The following is an 18,237-nucleotide window of genomic DNA, read 5'->3' as shown; positions in this document are numbered from 1 at the left end:
AGTGCTGAGCAGCAAAAGCCTCTTGTGACTATTTAAAAACATATTTTGCTTGTGGTTATTTCTAGGAAAGGAGTTTCCCAATTTGTGTCTGCATTGGGGAAGTTCTCTCTGAAAATGCCTTGTTTATGTACAGGTACATGCCATTCAGAGCTCATGACTTCCTCATCCAGTAGATCAATATGCGAGCTATTACTGCAGGGAGATATCTAAGGATATGAATTCAAACTAAAGCATGGTATTTCAAAATAAGCTTTCCCCCTAATACAGTGAAACTAGCAGCATTGTAGGTCTGCTCTTTAACAGTTTGTATATTAAGAGACACTTCTGTTTCATAGGTGATACTGTACTAGTTCACAGAGTCCACAGCTATCTGGAACGGCATGGCTTGATCAATTTTGGCATCTACAAAAGAGTGAAGCCCCTACCAAGTAAGGAGTTCAAGTCAACACTTTTGAATCAGAACGTGTCATTTGCTTCATCATTACAATAAAGATTTGGCAGTGGGTGGGATGGTTAATTGTTCATTTTCAGGCTTGATCTGTCATACATCACTGTCTGGAGTACAGACTCACCTATGTGGTTTATGCCATATATAAATTCAGTTTGAAGCCCAGTGCTCTTTCTGCAGCCCAGCATGTCTGTTTGCCTCCTGTGTTGCAGTCCTTCATTTGAAGCTGTTTGAAGACAGTTTTGAGACTAGACTGAACCCTTCAGCTGCTAGTTCTCATCCCTAATATATTGCTCACTCCTTTATTGTGTTTACATCTTGCCTTTCTTTCACTAGAGAAATTCAAGGCAGTTAACTATAAAATCAAAATGGTTCAAAGCAGTCCAGTGGAAAGAGCCTTATTCTTTCTTTTCTCCTGCAGAATAGTCAAGAGAGGGGAGGGGTTGGAAGGCAAGCAGGCAAATGCCCTCTCTCCTTTCTGATAAGCTGTATCATCTGGCTACTGTGTCCTTCTGTAGATCTGAGTGCCTGGCCTTGTGGTGCTGTATGCCCATCAAGTTCAGAGAGTTACTATTTATGGAATTCTGACTCTTTGGAACAATTACTGGGGAAACCCAGCCAGATGGGTGGGGTACAAATAATAAATTCTTCTTCTTCTTCTTCTTCTTCTTCTTCTTCTTCTTCTTCTTCTTCTTCTTCTTCTTCTTATTATTATTATTATTATTTTCTGTCAGGGTTCCAGGTTTGATCCAAGAGTTCTTTCCTGGTTGCTGATTTGCTAATATTTCCTGATGCATCTGAAAACTTAGTTCGGGGATTTGTTCAGACGGGCTTAGTTTGCTTTCCCTCCTAGTGCTAGCATGCAGTGTTAAGCAAATTTCTTAATTTTGTAACCTAAAAATGTATTTCCAGCTGACAGAGAGGGAGAAAGAGAAAGAAACAGACACAGTGATCATAGCTCATATTGATCCTAGCCTTGGTCATTTTGCCAGAACCTAGCCTGGGCTAATCAGTTCACTAACATACCATTGTTTATCCATGCATTTGTGCTTTTAGCTAAGAAGACTGGCAAGGTGATCATTATTGGTTCTGGAGTCTCCGGCTTAGCAGCAGCTCGTCAGCTGCAGAGCTTCGGAATGGATGTCACACTTCTAGAAGCAAGAGTGAGTGTCTTGCGCAGTACGTCTCAGCCTTGTAATTAAGTCCAGAAGTTACTGGTCTACAGTATTTTTTACTAGGAGCCTGCTTACCTACGCATACCTGTAGAAATCATTTGTGGCCTAGTTGACAGTTCACATGATGGCACCACACATCAAAACCAGTAGAAAAACTGCTGAATGAGAAAGAGGAGACTAAAATATCCCTGGAAACTGCCTGAACATCTTTACGTCACATTTCAGTCCCTGTCACATGTATCTTTGAGCATGGCCTCTTCTGCACATCTATGTTCTGTCTTTTGCAAAAGTGTAAGATGCAAGGGTTATGAAGACAGGCTTTCTCTGCAGTGGCATTTGCATTCTGTGGCCCTCTCAGGTACACTAGGGGGTCCTTGCTGATCATTTTCCATCACTACATATAAACCTGGCTTTTTGAAAAAGCCTTCCATGCAGGCTGATCTATGCTGTTGTAAAACAGTAATGGCCACCAGCTTAGATGGTGTTGATTAGACAAATCCATGGGGTATAAGGCTATAAGCGGCAACTAGGCACGATAGCTGTGTTCCACCTCCATAATTTGAGGCACTATGCTTCTGAATACCAGTTGCTGGAAACAGCAGGAAGGGAGAGTGCTATTGTGCCCATGTCATTGCAAGTTTCCCACAGGCATCTATCTGGTTGGTCACCATGGCAACAGGATGCTGGACCAGATGGGTCATTGGCCTCACCCAACAGCCTCTTCTTAAGTTCTTAAATGGCTGTGTAGCAAAGTCTTATTACCTGTTTTACTGTAGATGGTTTACCATTTTATAGTAATATTTTTTTTATAAAAAAATGATATTTTGTAAGCTGCTTTGGGGGCTGTGTGAAGAAGAGAATGAGGCACAATAATAATTTGAATAAGCACATGAAAAACTTGATTGTTCTTATGCAGACCTGTTTCTTGTTTACAAGCCTCTTCATTTCCCCACACAGGATGCTACAGGGCCTGAGAGATAGATTTGATTAGACACAAATTACAATGAATTCAGGCAAGAGATGAGAAATGTAGAATGATTGTGTCACCAAGGGTATAGTAGTGTAACAAAAAAACACACCCAAAAGTCTTCTGATTCCCTGGCCTTTTATAACTGCTTCATGTTTTTAAGATACACACCTAAAATACTTTGTGTATATCTAAAAGTGCAGCTTGTATAACATGGAGTTTGGATTGACAGTGGATCCCAATAGTGCTTTTAGGCATTGGAACTTGACTTTGCCACTGAAAAAACTGTGAAGCAGGTCACATTAACATTCATTTTTATGACTGAAAAATATCAGTGTTAAGCTTTAACTAATAACGTGGCCTTGAGCCCTCTTGTTCAGTGTCCTCTAGTCCTTGACCTTAGCTAATTCTTCCTGTGCCAGAGCGCTATTGCCAGTCTAGGGTAGACAATACTGAACTAGATAGACCAATAGTTTGAAATACAAGCAACTCTGTAACTGCTTCCGGCAGTGTATTTGAAGTTAGTTAGATAAATATTTACTCTTAATTAATACTGATACGGAACTCCCAGATAGTTTTCCTGTTCATGCACTGACCAGACTGAGACTTAGTTGTATTATGTGCCTTCAGATCAGGCTTGGGATTGATGAGAAGTTCAGAGTGTGGCTGCAGGGGCATAGTTAATAAAGAGAAAATTAAGACAGGTCTCACGGTGATACTTCACAGGTACAATTCTCCATCAAGCTGCTGCAGTCTGTTTCCTCTCAAGGGGCTTCCTGTTTAGTTTTAAACATACTTGGATTTACTAACCTGTAGCCAATTTCAACAGTCTTGTTTCCTATTTTGTTTTTTCAACTAGAGGGTTGAATTTTATTTAAAATCGGCTGTCCAACACTTTCTGAAAAATAAAGCATTACTGCTAGTGTTTCAAAGGATTTACTAAAATGAGCATATAGTTTCAGTAAATGTAACCCCTGGAATTTCTCTCTCTCTTAAAGGATCGTGTAGGGGGCAGAGTTGCCACTTTTCGCAAAGGGAACTACGTTGCAGACCTAGGAGCCATGGTAGTAACAGGACTTGGTGAGTCTTAAAAACAAGTCTGAATTCAAACCCTGCATCTGTGGACTTACTACTGAGTAGTTTTACACATTACTATTCCTTGGCACCCATTTTTTATGATTGGCAATAGCAATACTCCATGGCTTCCCCATATGAATATTTTCTCTCTCCCTTTTTTCTCTCTGGCCTTACTTGGTGGGTATTACTTGGTGGGCCTTAGTTTATTTCATCAGACAGTTGATCAGTCCTAGATCATTCTCTCTCCGAAAGGGAATGGTGAGAGAAAGCAAAACTAGAGGGAGAGAAGGAGGGCCCTTCCCAATCTCACTACTGGGACTCAGAGTAAATTATCCAATATTTGTGATTATTTTTATCTAGCTGTATTTTAAGAATGAGATGTGTTCCTTCTGCAAGTTTTCCAGGTTTCAGTTCCTTCATTTGCCAGATACAAACCCTGTGGAAATGACAATCGAAACAATTATATTCTTCTCTGTACAATCTCTCTTCTTTTTTTTTTAGGAGGAAACCCAATGGCTGTGGTGAGCAAGCAAGTAAATATGGAACTGGCCAAAATAAAACAAAAGTGTCCACTCTATGAGGCCAATGGACAAGCGGTAAGTTTGATGTTTCTTGGAAATGTTCTCTTGAGAGAATAGTTTGGAGCAAAATTACATACTGGCTTGAAAATATGAGTCTGTTGTTATACTAGATAATATTTTCTTACTGTTTAATCAAACTCTTCCTCCTACAACTTAAAGCCTTTAGCTGTTCTGTCCACATTTTAAAAGAGTTGTATATAGTGTGTGAGTGGAAAGTGTTTCTTGAGCTTTTGTTGCTGTTTTACTTAGGATTAACTTCAAGGATCCTTCTTGCAGGTTCCAAAGGAGAAAGATGAAATGGTAGAGCAAGAGTTCAATCGTTTGCTAGAAGCTACTTCATATCTCAGCCACCAGCTGGACTTCAATGTCCTTAATAACAAGCCTGTCTCCCTGGGTCAGGCTTTAGAAGTTGTCATACAGTAAGTGAGGTTACGTTTCATGGATAACTCTGAAAACATCCTCAGTTGTTGTTGTTGCTGCTGCTGATGGTGATGGTGAAATTATTCTGTGTGAATAAATAAGCCTAGATTAAATTCAGTGGATCTGACCACTGTGTGTTAAGTATATTTTGCTGGAACGTGTCTTTAGGTTTGTAATATATTAACTGTCAGATCTCACTTTTGCCCGCATGCCTTCGAAGAAGCCCTGTATAAGCAATGACAGAAAGTGACCATTTCACATAGGGGTTCCGTTCCAGGCCCCCACACGTGTCGGCAAAGTGGGTAGAAGCATGCCCCGCTCCTTTACACCCCACCTCCCTTCTGCTGCCTTAAGGGTCCAAAAGGACCTGTGCATTGACGATCACATGTCAGTTTGACACACCTAGAATGGTTGCCACTTGTATTCATGTTTGATGCTGCCTTGAACTTGAGGAGACTGCCAGTCAGTGGGCTTTACAGCTTTCCTTGAGTGCTAAATATGGGTTTCTTGTATTTTTGAAATGCTTGCCAAACGTTTCTGTATCCCCCACCACCTCATCTGGGAATTGATGGAGTTGGCTGCTGGCGGAAGGCAGTTTCACATGTGATCTGAACAATACTTTGAGGCAGCTGCTTGAACTGCTGTCTAGCAGGTGTTGCAATATGGCCCAGGCCATGGGTGGAGAACTTCATACCCAGGGGCCAAATGCAGCTCTCAGGGGTCTCTTTCTGGCCCTTGGGGCTTCCCCAGACCACCTGCCTCACCGGCTCTGCTTTGCACCCTCCTTGAGTGTTTTTGTGTTGGTAGAATACATCCTTGAACTCTGACAATGCTCTTGCTTGTTTGTATGGAGGATAGGGATGGGTGTGTGAGTGTGTGTAGAAACTACCCAGTACAAAGGTCATATTTGCATTTGTCGCTCAAACCACTTTTGCCTTTGGACCTGCCCACAAGAGGCATGTGGCTCGTAGAAGATTTGCAGAAGGGAATGTGAATCTTGGGCTGAAAAACGTTTCCCTATCCCTGGTCTAGGCTCTAGATGCTGCTGCAGCCTGAAATCCTTACTCTACCTCTTGTTTTGCCATCTTCCATTCTTTCTTCTTCTTTCTCTTTTCCTTACTTAGATTGCAGGAGAAGCATGTGAAAGATGAACAGATTGAACACTGGAAGAAGATAGTGAAAACTCAAGAAGAGCTTAAAGATCTTCTTAATAAGGTCAGGTGCTTATCCCAACCTGAAACACACACAGCTATGTTCCCTTTACGTACAACTTACTTCTTGGTGTAGAAAGGTTTTGGCCCCATTTTGGGGCCAGTGCAGTGGCTTGGAAGAGTCATTTATCTGTGCAGTCCTACATATGAGAGTACGATATGCCATTGCTGTAGAACAGAGCTTTCCAAACTTTTCTGGTTGGTGACACACTTTTTAGACATGCATCATTTCACGACACAGTGATTCAGTTTTACTAGCAAACCGGAGGTTAAACTAACCCCCTTCCAGCCCTGGGCAGAGTGCAGGGAGCGTTTGCCCAACAAACCTACAGTACACTGTGCAGCCGACGCACTAACGTGTCGTGACACACAGTTCAGAAAGCTCTTCTGCAGAGTCCTGAAAGGTACAAAAGGGCTTTCCCCCTCTCTTCCTGCTAAGTGTTTTTTCTCTCCATCCCACCCGCCTTTATAGATGGTGAACTTGAAAGAGAAGATAAAGGAGCTCCACCAGCAGTACAAGGAGGCATCTGAAGTAAAACCGCCTCGAGACATCACTGCAGAGTTCCTTGTGAAGAGTAAGCATAGAGATCTTACTGCTCTGTGTAAGGTAAGGATCAATGTGAAAATGGCTTTGCCTACTGAATTTTTTTTATTATTTTTTGAAAAAGAGTCCTTCAGCTGTTAAATATCACAGCTCAGGTAGTTTGCACTGCTACATATGACTGAATTTTGCATCTCATTTTTGGATCAGTGCATTAAAAAAATTCATTTCATGAATGTGTGTGTGTGTCAAGGCAAGTTACAAATCTGTCATAGAAGATAGTTAAGCATTGTTTCGAAAAACAGCATCAAAAATAACTGAATGTAGCCTTCAAAACAATACAAAATGAACAACTGAGGCAGAATTCTTTTCATCCAGGTGAAGAAGCCTGTTGAAACAACAAATGTCTCCAGAAACTGCAAATGGTGGGCTGTGCAGTGCTAAAAGTTTTAGTAGAGAAGGAAGATGATCTCCTATCCTCCTGGAGCTTAATAATTACAAAGACCTGACTGGCCTCAACCAGAAATCAGACAATTTAGTGTTGCCAGTCCCATGCTATGGAACACTCTTCCAGCAGAGATTCAGCAGCACTCTCGCTTTTGACTCTCAGCGGTCTCTTAAAGACTTTTTTTATACTGAGAACACCTATGCAGCTATTTAAAACCTCTTGACTCACCAATCATTTTAATGATTACCTTGATCTGTTTTTATATTTCCATGTGTGCCTATGGCTGTATACCAGCCCAAAATTTTATCAGAGGGTAAATACTATTATAAACTAAATAATAAGAGATTTCTTCAGCATTGCCCTTCAGTAATGTTCTCTTTATCTATGCACTTATCAGGAGTATGATGAGCTGTCTGAAACACAAGCAAAGCTGGAAGAGAAGCTTCAGGAACTAGAAGCCAATCCTCCAAGGTATAAAAATGTAGACACACTCATCTGAGTGGCTGGATGCTAGTGAAGGTGCTTTTTTTCTTTTCTTTTAGTTACGTCTTCCTTGAGTTCTGCTTGTCAAAGAGATGCAGTGGAATAGTTCAGGTGATGAAGAATAAGCCAGTGGTTCTTGAACTGTGGTCTGAAGATCGATCAGAGGGTTTCAATTGTATTCACAACTAGTCCCCAGGTTCATGATGAAAGTAGCATTCTGAAGAGTTGGTGGTTTCTTGGAGGCTCCCACCGCATGTTGAAGAGGAAATTCGCTTCTCAGCCTAATGTTGCAGTTTTAACCAAAAGTGGTTTGCAGTGGTGGAAGCATCAAAGAAAGCTATGGCCGTGTGCACAGTTCTCTCCTGTGTGCACATAGCACTTAGTTCAGTTGCAGCAGAAGGCAAATGCAGCACTTGAGCGCTAATTCATACTGCCTTTCAAACATCGGCTTTCACAGTTTGCCGTGTTTTATTTATTTCATAAAATTTGTACACGACTTGATTGTAAAAAAGACACACCCAAAACATCAAAATGGCTTTAAGGGGAGTAAACGTGGTCCTCGACAGAGTTGTGTTTAAGAAAAACTCTTAGTAAATTTATTGCAAAGCAAAATGCCTTCACGGTAGGAACAAGCTGCCATGGCACATAAAATCTGGAAGCTAGAAGTAGATACTGAAATGTTGACAACTTGAAAGAAGATGAAGATGAACAATGGGGAAAGGAGGTCTCAGGCGATGGTACCCTTAAGGATAGGGAGAATTTCAGTTGGTTGACCATTAGGATAGTGTGGAAGCTGTAGGACTGGATGTGAAAACGGAAAGAGGACAAGGATATGAAATGAGGAATTGTACATGGGAGAGAGCATTTTGGCTGCTCTTCAAGGGACTGGATGAGTCCATATTTCACCTTCTGTTTTTTCTGTGGCTTAATGCTCTTATGAGCCTTCAAGGCAGAGATCAGCCTCTTCCTGTTTATAAACCCACTCTGAGCTGATAGGATAATATGCAGTGCAGTAAAATTAATAAAAAACTGGGTGCTCTCATCAGCAACATTGGATAAAATCTGAATAAGAGGTGACCTTACATCAGTCTTTCTTTCTCTGGTCAGTAACATTTCAGCCATAAGGTGAAAAAGTAGTGAATGAGCTCCTGTCAAAAGTGGCTGTAAGCACAAGGGATATTCAGTTGTGTTGAAGGGCAAGAGGTTTGCAGACCACCTGATACAGGACCATGCACTGGTAGCATCCCCCTAACAGCTGTTTTGTTTTTCTCTTTGTCAAATTTATTTGCAGTGATGTTTATTTATCATCAAGGGACAGACAGATTCTTGACTGGCATTTTGCAAATCTTGAATTCGCCAACGCCACACCACTCTCTACTCTGTCATTGAAACATTGGGACCAGGTAACTCCATGTTTTCTCCAGACTGACATTTAAGTGAGTGTTTCAAAAGAAGTTTGAATTTATCTGTATGGAAAGATGGAATTGTGGAGCAACTCATGGCCAGGATTGTGTATATTATGCCCTGAACACAAATCTGCTCCAGGGTAACACAAATTCTGTACCTCCAAAGAGCCTGAATGTTGATTTTGCAAAATTCTTTTTTAAGTGTTATTTTGCAAATAATTATGTAAAGCACTGAAGTCCCTACCTTTGATCTCTGAAAGTGCTATGTATGTGCTATTTCCAAACCTTTCCTCACAGGCACACACACTTTGTATGGCTTAGCAGTATGATTGCAGAATATACACAGCCCTGGCACTGTTTCTAAAATGCAGTTTTGAGACACAGGACACACTCAAATACAGACTGAAAACTCCACCTGCACTTTATTGGTTTCTTTTGCAACGTTGCCAGCCCTAGCAGATTAGATGCTACTTGGATTTATTACTTCAGCATTCTGGTTTCCCCTGGGCTGGACGGGATGTTGCCTGGATCAGCTCCCCTGTGCACACATGGTGGGCAATGAGAGAGCACCTTCCTCCCCACTTATCTGGTGCACCTTCAACACTACTGGATGCCCATGGTATAACATTCTTTAAAGGGATATATCCCAATAAAATCCAATAAGGGATATATCCAATAAAATCCAACGCACAGAGGCCTAATCATACAAATGATATTCCAAATAAATTATATAAACCGACTATACAATCTGGGTACGGGAATTTATACTTAGCATGCCTTTTAAGAACGTTGTTCCCTTGTGTAGATGCTCACAGGTGAGACAAGCACGCTGGGTGGGCAGGAAGGAAAGACATGCTCTTGCTGCAGCAGCTGCTTCCACCTTCCTAGGATATTCCTCCCTGATCTGGCTCCGCTTAGGCAATTTCCACTCTTTTCAGAATGCCCCCTGCTTCCCCCCAGAGAGACCTGTTCACTGCAAGTAGCCAAATATTTTGTTTCACATAAGCAGTAGCTTTTCGTCATTGCCATCCGTGGGAATTTGTCACCACTTTTGTCCATGGGCAGCGTGAGGGGAATTCACCAAGACCAATTAATTGCCTTACAAATTCACTGATGGGACTTCTGAATCTCCCCCTCTCCATTTCAGGATGATGATTTTGAGTTCACAGGCAGTCATCTGACTGTGAGAAATGGTTATTCCTGTGTGCCCGTGGCTCTGGCTGAAGGATTGGACATTAAACTTAACACAGCCGTTCGGCAGGTTCGCTACACAGCCTCAGGTGAGCAAAACTTGCAGTCATCTCTGATGGTTCCGTAGTTTTAAGGCTGCTGTTTGATCACTACCTCCAGGGAAAGCCAGTGGATGGTGTTGCACCCACCAGTCATGTGCCTTCTGTCACTGTTTGGTGATGAAGGATAGTGGAATGATGACAAGGTCTCAGGATGTGATGTATGTACTTAGACAATGAAAGGGAAAGCCAGACCTTGAAAGTGGGTGTGACAAGGGTGGGTGAGAATAATCAGAGCCAAGAATTTAAGTTTGTGGTGGACAAAGACACAAAGAGACCACAAATACTATGGTTTGGGGGGAGTATATAGAGAAGAGAGGCAGTTGAAACTAAGAAAGGGTGACAATTCAGGTATGAGGAGTCATGTCCAAAGATGTGAAGCTAAGGGCTGCTGTAGATGAGCTTGCATGGAATGAGAACAGCCAAAATTGAGAATAAGGGGAGATGTGCGAAAAAAAAGTGTAACTGGCTGTCATTCAATGGCTTCAGGGCAAGGACAATACAGTGCCAGTAGGAGAGTCTGGTTTAGAGAAGGGAGAGGCAGATTTGAATCCCAAGTTAGCTCTAATGTCCTAAGGTGGCATTGAGCAAGCAGTTTTGCAGTGTGATTTTTGAGGCTCTTTGAGATGAGGATTGTGACAGCAGAATCTGACAGCAGAATCTGAATCTGCCTAATATTCAGGAACTAAAAATATTGTTATTCATACTTTAAGATATCTGAGCAGCCATTCTTTCACCCCTATAAAACTACCCAACAATACTAGTGATTTTCTTTCATGGCATTCTCTTCTCCTTCCCCCTCCCTTCCTCTTTCATTTTACCAGGATGTGAAGTGATAGCTGTCAACACCCGGTCCACTAGCCAGACATTTATTTATAAGTGTGATGCTGTTCTCTGTACCCTTCCCTTGGGAGTGCTGAAGCAGCAGCCTCCTGCTGTACAGTTTGTTCCTCCTCTTCCGGAGTGGAAGACATCTGCTGTGCAGAGAATGGGATTTGGAAACCTTAACAAGGTAGCTTGAAATGTACAAAAGTGGAGCGGCGGGGGGTGGGCAGGAGAGAATAATTACAATAGCTATACTCTTACCTGCTGTTTGGATAGGTGGAAGCTTTCTTCCTCAGTTCATTTCGGTGTTCCACAGCTGAGAATAGAGCCCAAACCATTCATATATAGCTTTGCCTTTTTTGCTTCAGACGGGGCCTGAGTAGTGCAATGTACACCACATGCTGAAGAAAATCATTCCCTAGAACAAATGAATCAATTCCAGGCACATTGAATCGGAAAGCTTAGCTTCCTTTCCACTTACACTTGATAGGGTACTGGGGGTGTCAATGAACGTTGGCTGGAAATCAGAGAAACATTTCCTGAAGCAAATGTATCTTACTCTTATAGTCTGTTTCATATATATTAAAATATGTGTGTATGTCAGGGCCTGAAGTATTTTCTGAGTTTATTTTGTGAAAACACAAAACTTGTATATAGATTTCTTGTGACATGAAAGAAGCAGAACAAGGGAAAATTATTTAAAGCTCAGCTTGGAACTGGTGAGAAATGTAAAGCGCCCCCCTTCCCTTGCGATCCATGTGAAAAAGACAAGCAGCAGCAAATCTTAAAAACGCTGAACCAGACCAGAGTCTTTCCTGGATCCTAACATTTCCTTCCTTTTTAGGTTGTGCTGTGTTTTGACCGTGTGTTCTGGGATCCCAGTGTAAATTTGTTTGGTCACGTTGGCAGCACAACAGCCAGCCGAGGAGAGCTTTTCCTGTTTTGGAATCTTTACAAAGGTAGTTGGCACCAAAGCATGTAACTATTTTCATAGGCGCCTTTGGCTGAAATCCAAACTCTGGTCCACCTCTGTGGTGGTGGAGTTGGATGGAGTGGGACTCTGCCCAGCTCAAAAAAGCTATGCCAGCCCTCAGGGGGACACCAGTGTTCTGCCATCAAAATTGTGTGCTGAAGTACAGGAATCCTCCATTCTGGGGTAGGGCTGAGCTTGCCTGGCACCCACTGAATCCTGAGCCTGTTAGTTGACTGCATTTGATCTGATCCAGCCCACCCCACCCCCTTGCTATGCCAGCTTCTGGTTGCATGTCCCACCATAGAAACTAAAAAACCATCAGTCCACCTTGCTCAGTGTTGCTCAATGTCACTGGCAGCAGCTCAGCTGGGCAGTGAGAAGTCTTTGCCTAGGAGATTTTGGTTGAAATGAGCTCCCTTTTCTCACTTCTCTGTTGGAGACACTGCATTTATTGTCAGATGTGTGACCAAAAGCAATATACATAATTTAAGAAATTTGTAAGTGGTTAGAAATGACTCCTACTTGGCACCATCTTTGCCTTCTATGCCCTCTTAAGGAGACGATAAACTCTGTCTCCCTAAGAAACAAAAGCCTTCAGTTTTTGTTTGGGTCTTTATCTCAGTGAGAAACCTTGTTATTTAGGCTGTTTGCCAGAGAACCTTAATAAAAGCACATTCCTGTACAGGATGAAACTAAAGCTATTTGGCTAGCATTTGCGTTCTGCTGATGTCCCACTAATCTTTTCCACAGCACCAATTCTTCTGGCCTTGGTGGCAGGTGAAGCAGCCGGAATAATGGAGAACATCAGTGATGATGTCATTGTCGGGCGCTGTCTTGCAATTCTCAAGGGCATTTTTGGCAGCAGTGCTGTCCCTCAGGTACCACGCTGAGCTCCATACGTTCAGGATCCTAGCTAGTCTTAACTTTATCAGTGTGTGGCACAACATGAGCCCTCTAGATACCACCTATAGCATGATGAAATTTTCCAGCTACCTTAAAGGGATTAGAAAAAAGCCTTCCAACAGAGAAGGGCCATTTCTAAAATGAGGGAAAAGCTTAAACCTATAGGTTAGGATTGCATACTTTAGGCTGGCTGTTGACTATAAAAAGAGAATCTCTTCCATAGGCTTTGTTTTCACCACCTGCTGCCCTCAACTACAACTGCTGGGACTCCCTTCCCTCACTCTGGGTGCTCCTGCTTTCCATTCTGCAGACATGGGCAAACACTGAAAGCACAGCTGACAGGAGAATAATTGGGCATTGCTTCCAGGCCTTTTAAGGCTGTTACTTGTAGTTTTCCTCAACCTAGGAAAAAAAGCATGTGGGTATGCATGCATGCACACATCCTCCTAGTATCAGGGACTTCACAAAATGTTACACACTTGAGTAACCTCTCTTCCACCCCCCCCACCCCCATTTTCTTTGTCCCTAGCCTAAGGAAACGGTGGTATCTCGTTGGAGAGCAGACCCGTGGGCCAGAGGATCCTATTCCTATGTAGCAGCTGGATCTTCAGGAAATGATTATGACTTGATGGCTCAGCCAATTACTCCGGGACCAGCCATTCCAGGAGCTCCCCAGGTGAGAACTGCATTCAGATTACCACCAGGAAGCAGCAGGATCCTTTCAGGATTTTTCTCGACTTTGTACCACATTTTTTCCTGGAACGTTTCATTATATTTATAAATTTATTTTTATTATTAATCTCATCCCTCTTGGCTTCCTTGTCTACCATGCAGGTACCATGGGAGGGAGCTGCTTCCCCCCCCCTTAATTACAAGTATCAGTACAACTCCTCATGAAAGCAACCTTTTTACTTTTCTTCGGCATTTTTTGGGGGGGTTGGGTGGGGGATGGAGAATCAAAAGGGAAGATAAAAAAAAACATGGCAACTTTGCTGGTTGTTAACATTGACTAGGAGCAACCCATAGCTGGGTGCTGTTCAAGCCATAGAAGGACCTGATGCCTGCCCTTTGGGCTCACTCTGCAGTAGGTGTAAGGAATTATAAATAATAGGAATGAAGATTCAGGTAGGTAGCCGTGTTGGTCTGACGCAGTTGAAATATATAAAAAAAATGTCCAGTAGCACCTTAGAGACCAACTAAGTTTGTTCTTGTAGAAGTGTGCATGTACACGAAAGCTTATACCAAGAACAAACTTAGTTGGTCTCTAAGGTGCTAATGGGAATGAAGTTACAGTTCCCTCTTGCCACCCCCCACCCACCAAATGTGTTTGTTTGCAAACTCTAGAAAGAGGGACATGAGGCTAAATTTAAGAATTTAAGGTGCAACTTGGGAACTGGTCCTGCTTTCTGCTTCTGAAACCAACCAAGCGGCCTTACCCCAGTGCACTTGGGTCATTCTATCCAAGCACACACACAGAAGCGAGTTTAAACCAGCTTGAGATGCTGAATATGTTTTTCAAGTTCACGACAACCTGTGGCTAAATTTGCACTCTGCTTCCCTTTAGACCACAGGGAGGAAAACTGGTCCTCTGCCACACTGAAATGCCAAACACATTTCCTCTACTCTCTCTGTGGGCAGTCCACATGGGATGCTTGATTCTGGGGTGGGGGGTGGGAAGGGAAGATAAAATTATTCCTGGGTGTCACTTGGAGTGACAGCTTTTTAGGAAACCTTCCGTGTTTTGCAGGTATGCTATATTCAGGAGGTAAACTGGGGCTCTTGTAACATTGCCACTCTCACTTCTTTTCCAGCCAATTCCCCGCCTGTTCTTTGCAGGAGAACATACAATTCGCAACTACCCAGCGACTGTTCACGGAGCTCTGCTGAGTGGACTGAGAGAAGCTGGACGCATTGCAGACCAGTTTCTCGGTGCAATGTACACACTGCCTCGCCAAGCTACTCCTGTTGCAGCTGCACAGCAGGCTCCTGCCATGTAACGATGCAGTGGGTTATGAATGCCTTGCATGAACTTGTGATTAGAAGCAAGTTGCCTTCCTGGTCTGTAGCACTACCAATTATAAGGTGTAACCAGGAGTCAAGAGCATCGTCCCTGTTGAGCAGCCTCCCTAGACTTCAGTCATCCAAGAATGCAGTTTCTGAACTGCCACAGCAGCCTCCATTTTCTGGAGTGGTGCACCTTCTCCCCAAATCCAGACTTCAGGTCTCTCTTGACAGAGATCTATTTTGGTACAGATGCGTTTTTGTTTGTTTCTTTCCAGGGTTTAGAACTCTTGTAAGTTAGCTGCTGTTAGTCACTAAGGTAAGATTGTCTTATGTGGGTTTTGTTTTGGGAAGCAAAAATAAAACTTTTTTTTTATAAAAACACAGACAACAGAAACACAATTTCTTTTCATTTTGAGTATGATGCATGATGCAACGCCCTACTCTCTGCTATATGCAACTAAAAAGTTGCAGATTAGATGCCAGTTAAGGATCCTCAGATGTGAGGGGAAATGACTGCATAACTCAAAGCGCTTAGAATAGGTACTTGGAGGAGGCACATTGAATCTGGGACAGTTACAGATAAATGCTGGTTCTTGCTAGGAAGCTTAAGGGGTGGAATCGGTTTTGGTGCAAGTGAAGTATCTGCTGGGATTTGATTCTAAGTAAGGGGATATTCAAAGACCAGGACAAGGAAGAACAAAATTGGAGGACACCAAGCACTGAGAAACTATATTTATACTTGTTTTGTAATGAGATTCCACTCTCCTGGCCAGGCTCTGAATCCTGTGTTTCATGGCCCAATGTCTTACCCAGTCCTGCCTTCATTTGACAGGGTTGCCAGAGGCCGGGGGCAAGAGGTACCTGATATGCACAAAGGCAGGTTTTCTTGTAAACCCTTTAATTTCAGGGACAAAAATTGTATTGTGCAGGTCCAAAAAATGCCTGAAAAAGTGCTGACTATTTAGCAACCATGTGGATCTTGAACAAGTCAATGCAGTTCTCTGTACAGTGGTACCTTGGGTTACAAATGCTTCGGGTTACTTCCAGATTTCACCACATGCACAGAAGCACCAAATAGCGTCATGCGCAGACGCGGCGCTGCAGGTTATGAACGCTGTGGGTTGCGGATGTGCCTCCGTCACGGATTACGTCCGCAACCCGAGGTTCCACTGTATTTAGAGCTGTTGCCAAAACATTGTGGGTGGGGTATGCAAAATTGGCTGGGCTTTCTTCTTCACAAGAAGCAAAAGGTTTTTTCCATCTCAAAGCAATTCACACATTTGAGTAACATACAAATAGTTTTATTGATTAAGTACTGTAGAACAGACAGCATTAGTCAGAAGATAACATGCGGACAAATGTTTGCATTTAAACATAGCATGCAGACTTGTTGCTCTGTGACTAGCAGGCTAGCACCACCTGCTGTCCCGTGTGCAGGCAGGTTTGGGAGGTGAAAGAGCAGGGCCTTTCCCCAGCTGAACATACTAGCACCACAGTGCTTCCTTTTGAGTCAGGAATGGAGTGATTGGGACAGTGCTGGTAGCTTTCTGGGTTCTGGAGGGCTGGCAAATGAGGGTTTCTGAACACATTTTGCTAAAAATTGCACTTGCTTTCTCTTAACTTGAAAGCGAGGGAATGTTAAGGCAGGAGATGCTCATCTGCCTGCAAGCACACCATGTCAGGATTCAACAATCCCTTTCCACCCAGTCTTAACATTAGCAAGTAGAAAAAATATATTTTAATCTCTTAAAAATACATTCCACACAATCTGAAGGATTCTCAAGTGTTTATAAATGGCAGGAAGACCGGCATGCCTTCCCCCTTGTGCAGATGTGGAAGGCGTATACTGTACTCCCAACAGCCACAGAAAGGTTGAGCAAATCCTTTGGTCTCTAGCCAAGAGGAAAGAGAAAGGGGAGGAAGGATGTGGGCCCTGCACTGCAGTACCTTCACCACTTTATCCCTCTTTGGATATAAAGTTGGGGTTTCAACTGAAGCAGCAAGATCTTTTGTGGGGTTGTCTTCCACTGATGCCCAGGATAGAGGGGTGGCATCATGTAAGCCCCTCTCATCTCATACACATTTTGAGAAGGGGAAATGTCAATTCCAAAAAGCCTGTGAGACAATAAATGTCCTGGCTGCTTGCATACGTATGGGTCCCTTCTGACAAATGTATGGCTAAAACTCTAGGTTCTTGGCACTCTTGACAATCTTGTCGCAAAACCAGAGACTCACTAATGGCCTGAGGAGGTATGGCGTTACCTTACACTGGGCTGGACTGACAATGGCTCTCTTTCAAGGCCTTGTGAATCCAGGACTGTCTGCATGCACATCATCTGCTCTACCACTGAGCTATGGTCTCTCTCTGGCTTTTCATCGGAGAAGCGGTTCTGCTTTTTGCAATGAAAGAAGGTGAAGGAGCAGATCTTACTAGGCTATGCAACGATGTGCGGGCTGTACATGAGGGCAATTCTGACCTCCAGTTGGAAGAATTTGCTTTTTTTGTTTCTTTACATAAAAAGGAATAATCACATGCAGCACATATAATTACAACACTGGAATTGTTTTTTTGTTTTTTTTACACACAAATTTTCAGCATTAGAAAGTCCCTGGGGGATTCCTACTGTATTTATATGCTACAGTTAAAACAAAAATTAACTTGCCAAAATGCTGGCAAATATTTACAAATACACTTTACAGCTGTTTATTTTTAAAGTGTGCAATTTGAGCCAAACAGTCTCTCTTGTTTCCTGAACTCACCACTGCTAGTTCAATAATACAATCAGCTCCTATTGCACTCAGGGTTAAGGTCTCCTTAGGGTTTTATCCTTTTTTATGGGGCCATCAATAAAATAACCCCCAACTGATACTGTAACAGATATTTACATTCATTCCTTATGCTTAGTGAAATGTAAGACTATTGACAGACCCCAGGCCTGAAAAACATAAAAGGGGGGGGGGGGTCCTCCGCCCTGAAGCAATAAACTAGCTAAAATAACTCAGGGCAAATTCATTTCTCTTTTGGGGGGAGGCGGGGAATCCATAACGTGCCTTCAGAAAGGAGGCAGCAACCTCGTCCATCAAGCCCTATTGCTGAGGCAGATTCCTTGGTTAAGCAAGGCCAGGTGTTACTGTTATAAAAGCTTCCTAATTAATCTGAAGTGGGGGAGAGACTTGTATTCTTCCTCTCAGCTGCTCAAGTATGTTCTAGGGATGTGGAACCTGTGGCCTTCCAGCAATAGTTGACTCGCAACTCCCATCAGCCCCACCCAGGATGGTGGTCAAACTAGCTGGAGGGCTTACACTCCCCATCTAGGGAACAAAGGCCTAAGACACATAACTGGTGCCTTTAAGTTTTCCCTTTTTGTAAAAATCTGGACTGCCACTGGGTCATTTCTTCCCCAGCAAAGATGAAGAGGACGTTGCTATGTCCACTTGGCAAGGGAAAGGTATCAGTGCGGTTTTCAGAGGTGCTGTCAGCCTAGG

General features: G+C 42.9%; 1 protein-coding gene across 1 annotated transcript in view; it reads left to right on the top strand.

The window, feature by feature from the left end:
- Window positions 1–15,145, top strand: part of KDM1A (lysine demethylase 1A) — a 34,363-nt gene extending 19,218 nt beyond the window's left edge. The window contains exons 6-20 of the mRNA XM_033158055.1: window positions 336–428; window positions 1,505–1,611; window positions 3,589–3,670; window positions 4,169–4,263; window positions 4,525–4,667; window positions 5,793–5,883; window positions 6,352–6,486; window positions 7,266–7,339; window positions 8,643–8,754; window positions 9,905–10,037; window positions 10,871–11,058; window positions 11,716–11,830; window positions 12,595–12,722; window positions 13,277–13,423; window positions 14,559–15,145. Of these exons, the coding sequence (XP_033013946.1) occupies window positions 336–428; window positions 1,505–1,611; window positions 3,589–3,670; window positions 4,169–4,263; window positions 4,525–4,667; window positions 5,793–5,883; window positions 6,352–6,486; window positions 7,266–7,339; window positions 8,643–8,754; window positions 9,905–10,037; window positions 10,871–11,058; window positions 11,716–11,830; window positions 12,595–12,722; window positions 13,277–13,423; window positions 14,559–14,744 (1,829 nt within the window). The 3' untranslated portion in view covers window positions 14,745–15,145. The remainder of the gene's footprint in view (window positions 1–335; window positions 429–1,504; window positions 1,612–3,588; window positions 3,671–4,168; window positions 4,264–4,524; window positions 4,668–5,792; window positions 5,884–6,351; window positions 6,487–7,265; window positions 7,340–8,642; window positions 8,755–9,904; window positions 10,038–10,870; window positions 11,059–11,715; window positions 11,831–12,594; window positions 12,723–13,276; window positions 13,424–14,558) is intronic.
- The last annotated feature ends 3,092 nt before the right edge of the window (window positions 15,146–18,237 follow it).

Source organism: Lacerta agilis, chromosome 8 (assembly GCF_009819535.1).
Source record: "Lacerta agilis isolate rLacAgi1 chromosome 8, rLacAgi1.pri, whole genome shotgun sequence".
Lineage (NCBI taxonomy): Eukaryota > Metazoa > Chordata > Lepidosauria > Squamata > Lacertidae > Lacerta > Lacerta agilis.
The sequence above is the reverse complement of the archived record's forward strand: the minus strand, read 5'-3'. Positions and strand labels throughout refer to the sequence as shown.